This window comes from Musa acuminata, chromosome BXJ2-11 (assembly GCF_036884655.1).
Source record: "Musa acuminata AAA Group cultivar baxijiao chromosome BXJ2-11, Cavendish_Baxijiao_AAA, whole genome shotgun sequence".
Lineage (NCBI taxonomy): Eukaryota > Viridiplantae > Streptophyta > Magnoliopsida > Zingiberales > Musaceae > Musa > Musa acuminata.
The window spans coordinates 3356736-3368903 of NC_088348.1; the positions used below are offsets into that span (position 1 = coordinate 3356736).

At 38.1% G+C, this 12168-nt stretch overlaps 1 protein-coding gene across 2 annotated transcripts; it reads left to right on the top strand.

The window, feature by feature from the left end:
- The first annotated feature begins 639 nt into the window (after positions 1-639).
- On the top strand, positions 640-6951 carry LOC135627804 (adenine phosphoribosyltransferase 4-like). 2 transcript variants are annotated; one of them, XM_065134127.1, is made up of 7 exons: positions 640-855; positions 1019-1141; positions 1646-1756; positions 3996-4088; positions 5080-5229; positions 6079-6137; positions 6614-6951. In XM_065134127.1, the coding sequence occupies exons 2-7, from the start codon at positions 1048-1050 to the stop codon at positions 6665-6667; spliced, it is 561 nt and encodes a 186-aa protein (XP_064990199.1). In that variant the 5' UTR covers positions 640-855; positions 1019-1047; the 3' UTR covers positions 6668-6951. The 2 variants fall into 2 exon arrangements, with proteins under 2 accessions (XP_064990199.1, XP_064990200.1); XM_065134128.1 differs by lacking the exons at positions 640-855; positions 1646-1756 and having other exon boundaries at positions 862-1141.
- The last annotated feature ends 5217 nt before the right edge of the window (positions 6952-12168 follow it).

The window sequence follows — 12168 nt, forward strand, 5'->3', positions numbered from 1 at the left end:
GCGATCACGCAAGATTGGGCAGCAGCAAAAGCAAGTTCGAACAACAAAAATGTTGCCTTGGGTAACGCAATCTACTGAGAAATCTCACCATGTTCATTAAGGTAGCACCTAATTTGTGGGGGTGATAGATATTATAATTGGAGCTATCGAGTGATTGACTGTGTTTGGTGTACAGTGTTAAGTTGTTGTTTGGATTAAAGAAAGAGTGGACTCAAACCTAATGGAGAGAGCTGTGATTAGGTGTTTGAGATAACGACGGCCAGTCGGCCCACCTCGGTAAGCTGTGATTGGACAGAAGAGACGGAACCCCTTCTCCTCAATGTTCCCTCCGTTGCGGGAAGAGAGCATCTTTCACAGCGTTCACAGTCACCGCGCATGAGCCACAGCTGGTTGACGCACCCACGCCAACACGCAAACCACCTCAAAAGTTCGACGTTGCTGCATTGGGAGCGTCGACATGACATCTGCGAGGGACCCGCGGGCGTGGCTCGAGTAGCTGCGGTGGATCACTTCGGATCTGGATTTGCTCCGGCGCGGTCAATGGGAGGGGAGTAAATGAGTGGGGAGGGGGCGGTGTTGGGGGAAGTAGCATTCGCTTCGGTGAGTTAAAACGGCAAAGAGGGAACAGCGCGAGGGGAGTGACAGGAGCAGAGGGAAACAGGGAGGGGGAGATCTCCCTCGTGATACCGTCTCCATTACGGCCTATAGCGAGAGGAGAGAGAGAGAGAGAGAGTAACGCCAACAAAAAGACAGAGGAGGACGCACAGACGCCCAACCAAATCCCTCCTACTTCTCCAGACGACTCTCTCTCGCTCTCTCACTTGTTCCTGCTTTTAAGCGACTCCTTCTTTTCTCGTGCGCCGCGCTTCTCTCTCCCCTTAGTTTCATCTCTCCCTCCTTTCCATATACATACTCACTCCACCACACACACACTCTCTCTCTCTTTCTCTTTCTCTCTCTATATATAGCGCTCTACACCCGGATTAGGCCTGCGTTCTTGAATCCGTGTTTGCTGTAGAGAGGAGGAGAGCTTGGAGGTCGGGAGAAATGGCGTGCGGCGAGGATAAGGAGCAGAAGCAGGATCCTCGCATTGAAGGAATAGCCGCTTCCATCCGCGTCGTCCCCGACTTCCCCAAGAAAGGTCCTTCCTTTCTTCCCAAGCCTTCTTTTTTAGCTTGTTCGTCATGGTCTTCTCCTCTTGCCCGTCTTCATCCCTTGCTCCCTCACACTCTTTTGTCTTTTTTGATTTTTTTGTTCCTTTTTCCTAATAAAATATTGGATTTCTTTGGAGGTTCTTCGAACCACCCCCCTCCCCCCCTCTCTCTCTCTGTCTCTATTCTCTGGTTCTATGTATATTTTTTCCCTTAAGAAAATTCTGATTTTGATGCGAATGCTTTCCACAAAACAATCTCCTTTCGTGTTCTTTCCATTCCTTTTATCGCAAAGGTAAGATCTTTTGATGTCGATGCTTCCTTCAACCCATCTCCATTCCTCTTCCTTTTCTCTGGGATCTTCTTCTTCCCACAAAGATGAGAGTCACGATGTCTATGCTCTCTGCGTTTCCTTTTTCTCTGTCTAACTTATTTTTCCTCTTTTTCCTTGGTTAAATCTTATGTCTTTAAACTGATACATCTGCAATTGGTAGGAATCATGTTCCAAGACATCACTACCCTGTTGCTCGACCCGAAAACGTTCAAGAACACGGTGGACTTGTTTGTGGAGCGGTACCTGGGCAAAGACATCTCCGTCGTCGCCGGTGTCTCTCTTGATCTCCCTCTCTTCATCTCCATCTTCTTAGATTTGGCCAATGTTGTCTTATTTTCCACCATCAATCCTTGTTGCCTATCGTTGCTTGTGAAAATGTCATCTGAGCTTAGGCTCAGAAACAGAGGTCTCTTCTCCCTCCCATCGTTTCCGCTGGACAAGCTTTGGGTATAGCTTTTTTGGTACCTCGTCAACCTTTTCGCAGCGGGTAATGTCGCCTGGTTTGACGGCATTACCATCTCAGTGGCCATGTTATCATGGACCATCTTGTGAGCTACGGACTGCTCTCGCTCTTGGTCTCCATTTTCCAACTTCGTTCATGGAGGTGGCTGTCGTGACGCAGACGTTGGTCCCCTGTTTTGATGCCAATTGGTGGAAGCATTGCTACTGTTGGATGGACCTCTACATTCTGTTCCTCTGTTGTCTGCTTTTACTTTTCGTGTTTGGATTTGGCTGGTACGATTGTTATCGGAGAGTTGCACAGCATTTATGTTCCCTTGGCGCATTCGTTGTGTCTCAATCGAGACAGATCTACAAATCTTTCTCTTCTGGAACTCATTTGATTCCGGACAGTGGTTGAAGTTGCAGGACACAGGCTAAAAATCCAAATAGTAACATAAAGCTGCTTTGGACCATAAAAGTGTAATGAACTCTTACATCTGGTTTTGGTGATTATTGCCATTGAGCATTTGATCCCATACCTTTCATAGAGGTGATTCATGGAACAGTGCGTTTGAACACTTTCTCCGTTGATAACAAGCCATTAAAATATAACTTTTTAGGGTCTATTTCCTGGATCTATTTCTTCTCCTGAGCTGTGTTGAAAGCCATCACTGGTCAAACTAGTAGCAATATATTTCTTATTACCATTGATTATGCTTGTCATATATCTTGCTTTGTGTCTCCTCTCATTAGCAAATTAATTGCCTTGTCAAACTAATCCTTTGGGCATATCCACGTTAGAATTACATGACCAACACAATATATGTTCTCTTTTTCTACATGCAAGTGAATAGTTTTTTTTTGGTTATATGATGATATAATCTGTAATTAGATTATACCTTGTAGAGATCATGTTTATGATAATGATAAAGCACAGATGATGTCCTAACTTTTCTAAATTGAAATTAACTGACACATATATATATGATGGGACTATATATAGTATTATTGTATGGTATATATATAGATGGTGTCTCACTCGTCTTTGTCGAGAATCTATATAAAATATTTGATACTTGTAAGATGGCTAATGCTATACTAAGCGAATTTGAAGTGCTGAAACCAAATATTATCATTTTGGTAACTTTTAACCATAATATTACGGAATTCCTTATAGCCTAATATTGCTATTAAGTTTTGTACTCATCTGATGTAGCTAAGATTGATGATACCAATTTGAAGGCTACATATGGATTAATTGGGGTCCTTAAAAAATGTGCTATAGAAATATGTTATTGATAACTTAATCGTTACTCTTTTATTATGACTTAGCACCAAAATTATTTCTGGAATGTGTGTAAATGGCATTCTATAAATTTTTGATTTGGTTTTGCCATATATTCATCTAATAATAAGTTATACTTGACCAAGCATTTTTCTTATTCAATCTTAGTTACTGAAACATTTTTTTTTCCAGCTATGTAATGCATAAACTGCTATGCTATCTTGATGATTTTCATATTGGCCTTTTCTTGAAACATTGATTCTTAATACTGTTTTGAAATTGTTATATGGAAATAATAAAATATGAGGGCTTTGTAGTTGTATGAGGTTTCCACCATGTGGGATTCTAGAATGTTCAATATGTGCAACCGTATCCCTTTGAGCAAATTCTCAATTGAAGATGCTGACAATTATCATTTTAATCTTCGATGTTGTATTATGTTGAATTATGGATATGATCAAATTCTGTAACCTAAATTCAACCTGTATATTACTTACACAATTTATGAGTATGTGATATTTTGAGCACTTTCAGAAAAAAATACATGTAAATTTATTAAAGTTTTGGTCCGGCAATAAATTCAACCTGTATTCTTGCGTTTAATTGCTTTTTTTTATCCCCAAACTTGGCTAGACTGCCCTGGATCTTTTTCTCAATTTTGCATTGATGTTTGAATGTTTAGTTGAATAGATAACTCCTTGTTGTTTTTTCCTCGGACATATCATTGGAATCTGTGCAAAATTTTGGAACATCATTGTAACAATAGTTGAGTTTTTCTTGACAGGAATCGAGGCTAGAGGCTTCATATTTGGTCCCCCAATTGCTTTAGCAATTGGTGCTAAATTTATTCCCTTGAGGAAGCCACGAAAGTTGCCAGGTACTATATTTTGTATCGAGTAAGAAGAAATATACACTATTACTTGGAGGACCATCAAGCTTTAAGGGCAAGATACATAAAACTTTATATTTTCTGAAATTTTTAATCAAAAAGTCCTGTTGATAAATTATGTAGCTTTTGGGTAAAATGTAAATCCTATAAAATTAATAAATAAGTTTGTAAAGCTCTCAGGGAACAAAAAGTTTAATTCGTAGGGTGGTTCGGGATATTTGTAATAAGAATGAATTAGGTTGGGTCATGCCATCATGTGACCCAATTGGATCTGATCATGGGGTTCAGGGTCACTTGGGAAAATAGTTTAAAAATAATTTCATATATATATATATATATATATATATATGTATTGTTTAAAAAATATGAAGATAAGTTTGAATGTGCTAAGAGATTCTCATGATTATATTTTCATGTTATTTTCAATATGGGAATTCCAGGAAATCTTAATTTTTGAACCATCCAGATATTTAGATATCATGTAATTTGTTGTTTACAAAGTATAAGACAAATGATGACCTTGTCCTGCTTGCAAAACACCTGTAACTAATCATTTGACGGATTTTGAAAAAGTTAGTATGTTTTTTGATACTTGATATGACAGTTAAATTGTTGTCCTCTCAAAATTTACTATCTTAGAAAGCTTATTCTAGAAGATAGTAATTATTATATTTATAATAAATTTACCATGTTAACACCTGACATGATTCTTGGACTTATACCTGACAAATCTTTATTCATGCATATTGTGGGGGTTGTTTGAAGAACAATTAGAGCACATAATTTGGATATAAATTTTGAAGAATATTTATGTTTAATTGTTGAAACAAAGACTTTATGTGGTTATTTGCATGTTAGATTTCTGGTTTAGTACTTGGTTCCTCTATAAAGATAGTAGATCAAATTTATTTCCTGTTCCCCTCTTAGTAATGGAGGTCTTGTATATATTTGCTTAGATTCCTCCGTTTACAATTTGTAGGTGAAGTCATTTCAGAAAAGTATGTTCTGGAATATGGAACCGATTGTCTTGAAATGCATGTCGGAGCAGTTCAACCTGGTGACCATGCTTTGGTTGTTGATGATCTGATAGCGACTGGGGGAACACTTTGTGCTGCCATGAACTTACTTGGTGTGTATAATATGATTTTTCTAGTATAAACTTGTGATGTTTTCATATTTTACTTTCTGATTTATATCAATAATTATGCTGATCCAGTCATATAGATCAATATGAACAAATCTAAGTTATGGTAGACACAGGTAGTAAATAATTTTATGTGAGTATTGATCAAACTAAGTCAACTAAACGCCTTTATGCAGTCTTATTTAAAAAGTATCTCGAAGTACTTCATATTTAGTTACAACGATGGCCACTAGTTAAACATTAAAAAAAAGCTTTAGAATAATACATCGCCTCTGCCAACAATTGTACAATCAATTGATTAAGCAAATTGAACTGAGACATGATTACTGATTTGTTTGCTCTGTTAAAATGCTGTGTTAACTCGTTCAAGAAGAAGACCAGCTTGCAAAATAAATGTGGCCATCTGAATAGATGACATAGTCCTAGTTGCTATTCTTGGTAGTTTACATGAAGGTATCCAGGAATGTGTAATGAAGTTACTGTGACCTTGGCCCTTGTTGCCCATCGCTAAGTGTACTAAACCTTGTCAGTTGGTACCTAAGATCTAGCTTTTGCATTTCAAGTGGGAAAGGCCCAGGTCATGAATGGTTAGCATCTTAGTAGGTAAAATTGCAATGCTATGTCAAAATAATGCTCAACATAATTTCTTACGATAGTCCAAGATACAATCTGCATGAAACTAAGTTCATCGACCAACATTTTATGTAAAGCAGTTATTGCTTAAGGAATTTTCTTCTGATAAATATTTTTTGTGGATGCTAATGACATTTTCATTTCCTAGTGGTGTAAATAATCAGATTCTTATGTTAATTGCGATACCAATCTTTATCTCAGAGCGTGCTGGTGCCGAGGTGGTTGAATGTGCATGTGTTATTGAACTTCCAGAACTCAAGGTGCATTATATATGTTATTCCTCCTGATCCTGAACCTGTTTTTAGATATCGATGTTTGAAGTTTCTGATTCATTTTTCCTCTGCAATTTCCCTTGAGCTTAGTTTCTAGTTTGTGTTTGTCTAATTTGCTGCAAGCATGGAGTAAAAGGGTACAGAGTCATGCCCATGTAATTCTTGACTTGCCGAACATGATGTTAGCTTTCGTCACACTATTACTGCTGTTGGTTCCTGGTCTTATCAAGCATACTTGTGGATTTTCATGTAAAACTCACACTCGGAACCAGGAAGAATGCCGGTTGTAGATCAGTTGTTTCTTCTTATATGAAGTCCAAAGGAACTCTCAATCTAATACCATGTGAAATGTTGACTCGTCAATTCATTGTAAAGATTTAGTTGATAGATTTGACAAGGTTGGTTAATATATCGTAGCATATCTTTTTATTGAATTAATCGTAAGATCGGGTATTTTTTTGCAGGGTCGCGAAAAGCTAAATGGTAAGCCATTATACATACTGGTGGAGTCCCGTTGATGCTCCTGTCTGCTATCAAATTGCCAGAGCAGAGTTCACGCATGTTGTACATTAGAGGATTCGTTCTCCACTCTCATTAGTTGAAGCTGGCATCTGTTCTCTTCATGGCAGTAAATTTTGATTGGTTTATGCCTTGGCTTCCTTCTTATGTTCCTCGTTCTCAACTTATCGTTAGGACTTTGGATTCATTCAAAATAACTATTTGTTATTCCACAAGTTTCAAACTCATTATGATTTCTATTATCGATTCTTCATCAATGGAAACCATGAATTGACCACTACAAGCCTTGCTGTTTTCTCTTTTGTTACATTCGACATTGACATGCAAATGTCTGCTTATACTTTGTTGCTTGTTTGATTTGTAAGCACTGGTTCGCAATGAAAAGCCATTAACTTGACTTGACTGTGAACTCTGATGGCTGTACTGTTCACTGGAAGCATGAAGTCACGCACAGGAGATCGATGGTGCTAATGGCAAAGACAATAGAACTTCATATTCAGATTTGATGTTGCTGTGGCATCCAAGACAGTCAAGCTCATATGTGAACTCTGGATCTCAGAAACTCTCGAGTTGATTTGGATGGTAAACTCTGAGTTGGAATTTTGATGAAACGGATATTGAATGCTTGTAAATGGCTTGTTCATCAATAACATTAAGCAAAAGAAGCTTTCTTCAATCGTCTCTGATACTTGCAAAAATTTTGAGCAATTCCAATCTTACTGGAACTTCGATTTCCATCCTAGTAAACACATCAGTGGGCCAAACTTTTTGACCTCGTCTGTCAGGCAAGCATTTGCTAAGCTACAAACTTGTCTGTGCTCTCTTACTGTTCGATGAAATGTTCTTTCCCAAATGGCATCACTTTACTCGCTCATACCCTCAAAAAACGTCATCGAGTGCGACAGCGAAAGGAAGTGAAGGGAAGCTGGAAATCTTGAAGGTATTACCGGGTCGGACAGGCATAGATTCCCAGGTAAAGATCCGATCCGCTACCATCACTAGCAGGATACCGTCATATGAGGTTGATTTCCTGTCTAGGTTGAGGCAGGAAACAGTTAAACCCTGCTCCGGCTTCGCGATATGGTTGGATACTGTTGTGGGGTCCAATGGGCTCCTACCCAGAATACGCAACACGGGCGTGAGACGGGGACAAGGGGGTTTGTGGGCTCCACCACCTCGGCCCGTTCGCCGGAGTGCACACCAGGGCTGATGAACAGCAGACAGAGGCCCCAGCAATCGCCGTCGGCGGTCGCGGAGCTCCGCCGCATAAACCTCGGCCCCGTCTCTCCCTCCACGCTGTACTCTCTCGGCCGCCTAACCCACGGCTCCGTCGCCAAGGTACCCTCGTCCATAGGACGGAATCGAACCCCACCCTCGCCGTCGAGTTTCTTCTTCGTTCGCCTGCCTGGATCAGTGGTTGCCAGGACGGTGAGATCTTAGACTCTTAGGCTCGTGTAACTATCAAATGCTTGCCTGACTTAACATTGTGATTTCTCCTTTGGCTGCTAAAGGTAGAGGGTTGTTCCTGCAATGTCTCGAACCTTTTAGCCGTTTTTGTGCTGAAAACTGCAATCTTTAGTTTGTTAACATGATGTGCTTATGCCTTTTTGTATTAACCTAGGTAAATGTAGGAGCTTGGAGTTATAAGATTAGTAGAGTTTTGGAGAAAATAGACGCTTGTGCTATCTCGAGTAGAATCACAAAGCGGGGAGGAGAAAACAAAATTGAAATTAGTATGTTGCAAATGTGGTAGATCTATTGAATTTGTTGTTTTTATTAGTATGGTAGTCGAATGGAGCACCGTAAATTGTAGATAATTATTGCTAATATTTTTTTCCATGTTATTTTTCTGGCAACCACTTTCTGTGTATGTGATTTACTGCTGTCGATTGTTTCCTGTGTTATAACCCAGAACTTTGCTTCGATGGCATTAACTATTAAAGTTGTGACAGATGTTGTGTCTTCAACAATTTTCATTGTTCTTTGGATCTAAAGCTGAAACAAATATCTATAAGTTGAGAGGTTTTTCTCTGTCCTCTGTTCCGCAACTTGTTATCTGGTCACAGAATGCTGGTGGAAGCTGGATGATGTGGCCTTGTAAGGAGGACTAAGGCACTAATAACTAATGCTCTTAGATTTGTTTCACCAAAAAATGGTTCTTAGGTCTCGATGGCCTTCAAAAGCAATTATCTTGCTTTATGGTTTCTTATTCATCGAGTCAAAATACTCACAAATTCATCGTCATGGCTTCTCTTGCCAACAGAATCAAACTGTTAGTACATCATATCAAATCAAATGCATTATCATAGCTGAAAAAAATATTTTTAAAAATCTAATGAAGTTAGAATCGTTCGACCCATCAACTCCAGTTTAATAGGCAAACTGGAACTTGTTGATATTTGTTGCCAAATACATTACAGGAAGTGCACAAAATGGTACGAACTCCATATCTTGCTACAAACTGCTGAAACATTAAAAGATAAATATTTTTTCCCATGAAAGAAAGATATCAAATTTAATGTGATTATGTTTCACTTAAAACCTGTCTTCTTAATTTCAATAGGCTAGGAAGTCTATGAACTGCTTAAAAGATGATGTAGTTCATGTAACTCTTTAGAATTTTAGTTAAAGAAAGTGTTAACGTCTGCCTCACTTTTTTCCAAGTCCGCAAATCTATCACACATTGGTGATCTGCGACCAAACGCTTAGGTAGTCTTTGTTAACGATTAAATAATGTTTCATAACATCCAATATGTGTCACTGATTTTCTTAATGAGGCTTGATTTTGCATAGGCAGACGGAGTTCAATAACTAAAACAAAAAGGTATAATTGAATGAGATCCAAAATGCATGAGGTTGTTGCTGTTTCAATAGATATATTGGAGTATCTTTGTGTTTGATTATTGATCTGGACGTACCTATAAAATAGGTCAAAATAGGATCTTTCAAATTTTGACATTTCAAGTCCAACAATCCCTAGATATCTGAACAAACAAATGCAGCAAAGAGAGTGGAAATCCCTAGATAACACCAACTCCTGTTATGGAGTTGATTATTGTTATGGGTGTGAGGTTAGGAAATCAACTCCATAACAGGAGAAACACTCGATCTTGGAAATTCTACATCTAGGGATCAGAAATAGTTCAAATTTCAGCAAATATCTTCAATTGTTCTCTGGGTTAAAAAAATTATCTTTAATCACATGGCATAATTTGATTTTGGGAAACTTGATTTTAGTTATCCATTTAACATAAAACTTTCCTTATGTAGAAGAAAATGTCAAATTATGAAAATGAGTTATTATGTTCATGAGCTTGCCATGAAAAGTTCAATAATTTTCTCACTTTTCAATTATATGCTTGGGTCTTGAGCTATGGATAATGAGGATCAAACCATGATTTTACTTTAATTAAACCTCATAGAAACTACATATAACTAAATCAAATTGCCTTGCTTGTAGAGAAATGATCTTATTTATTGATCAAATTTTACCAAAAAAGGTATATTAAATTAATGTCCCTGTTTAATGTGTTCTCCATTATGAACTGCTAAGAAGACTATTATAGGGTTGCTGTTTTGGCTATTAATTAATGATCCTGAAACAACCGGATGATAACATGCAATATTGATGTTTCTAACACTAAGATGGAGTTGAAAACCTGCAATACTTGGTCAGACTGGCCATGGATTGTAGTTAGGCTCATGATAAAACTTTTAGCAATCAGAACTTTTACTGTTAAATATTCAGCTAACACTTAAACAGGAGCTGTTCACCTTCAAGGTTATTATTATCTTGTTAAGTTAACTGTCAAGTTACAGTGGTGGGAAATTTTGGAAGTTTCTTATATATAACAAATTGTTATTTATGCTATTATATTTTGTTGGTATCTTGCACTTTTTGTTATTGTATAAAATTTCATAAGATTTCAGTTCCCTTAGCAGCTGCTTGAATTGCATTGGCAACTTTTCCTGTAGAAGGTCCTTTCATAGTTGTGATTGACCAACCACATGTAACTTGAGCTTAGAAATAACTTTAAATTGTCAATCATTCTATCTTTCATGCTCACACACTAAATTGCTCACTCTTACCATCTCATTTAGATACACAAGCATCTACCTGTCAATGTGCATTGTCATTTGTACAATAGAAGTCGTTGATCTTTTTTAGTGAAAGACTTCACAAGATAAGCATGAATGTAAGGTTCTGTGTACCTTCTTGAAGATTGGGAAATTTCTGAACCGTCTAAAAAATTCTGTGTGATGATGTCCCTGGTGTACACTCTTACTAGTATCATTAAAGAGAGATGAGGAAACACTTGATGAACTAGAAAGTTACAAGTCATTCAACTTTGACAAATGAAAATGTAATTGTTCTAAAGGAAACAGAATTACTACTGTAATTTATGGTAATGGTTTACTGTTACAATTTGTTGCTTATGTCATGCTTTTGAACTTTTGTAAGGAGAACCAACATCAAGACTATTTCACTCCAGGTAAGAGTTATCGTCTGTAAGATGGTCTTCAATCTATAAATGTTCAACACTTCTTGATATGCCCATGTTACTGATCAGTGTTGGCAACATGGTTGACTAAATTTAGCAACACTTAACTAGATTTGTTCTGGTTAATTTGTTTATCTGAGGAAGTGTCAAATGGTGTGGTCATCGTCATCATCCAACACCATATTATCTAAATTTGCAGCTAGTACTAATAAGCATGGAACCTAAAAAATTGGTACTTGTGTTATGACCTTAACGGAGACAATGTGTTACTTCTATCATGCATGGTTGTTGTTCGTTCTGTCCGACATGGAGTAAGATTACATGCCAAGCTCATCCGTGCTGCAAAAATCTAATTTTAGACGTCTCATTGACGAGGTTTATTGTCGGCTAATACCTGATATTTTCTTTGGTTGCTGTTTTAGTGGAATTGACTGTTAATTTGCTTACCAGTGTTCCAATGCAGGATGGTAAATTTGAGTACAAAGGTCACTGGCATAAGAAGCTAGTTGTGCACATTATCATTTACAGTCTCTCATTGTAGTATGTGCTGTAAAGTGACTTGAAGCTTGTTGTTGATGCTGGCACCAACCCTTTTTGAGATTCTTGACCTGCAAAGTTGATGTGGCTGCATGCCTCATGGAATCCAATGCCGACATTGAGGAACCAGAATTACAATTTCCTGGGCCATTGTGTGGACCTGTAACTCAAAACTTCTTTAGGGGAAACAATGGATGTGCTGAAAGATCATGTTCTCTCAGCCCAAAACAGTGGCTGTTTTGCTATCTAGAAAGAGTGATCTCTCCATGGAGGAATTCCCTTGCAGAACATCACGTCACATCTTCCTTGGGCGGTACAGCAAAACATGGTTTGGAGCAGAATTGTGCACCCAGCATAATATACCCAAGCCCACGTGGATCATCTTCCATTATTGGTCTCTTTCTTCGTCCTCTGTGCTTCAATGGGAAGGGGCAGGTAATGGAAACATCTAAAGCTCTGTT

What these genes read in the sequence shown, in the direction of transcription:
- LOC135627804 (XM_065134127.1), top strand. Translation starts at nt 1,048, where the DNA reads ATGGCGTGCGGCGAGGATAAGGAGCAGAAGCAGGATCCTCGCATTGAA. An exon ending in CCCCGACTTCCCCAAGAAAG is followed by an intron (nt 1,142 to 1,645) that starts GTCCTTCCTTTC and finishes TGCAATTGGTAG; the next exon opens with GAATCATGTTCCAAGACATC. An exon ending in TGCTGCCATGAACTTACTTG is followed by an intron (nt 5,230 to 6,078) that starts GTGTGTATAATA and finishes TCTTTATCTCAG; the next exon opens with AGCGTGCTGGTGCCGAGGTG.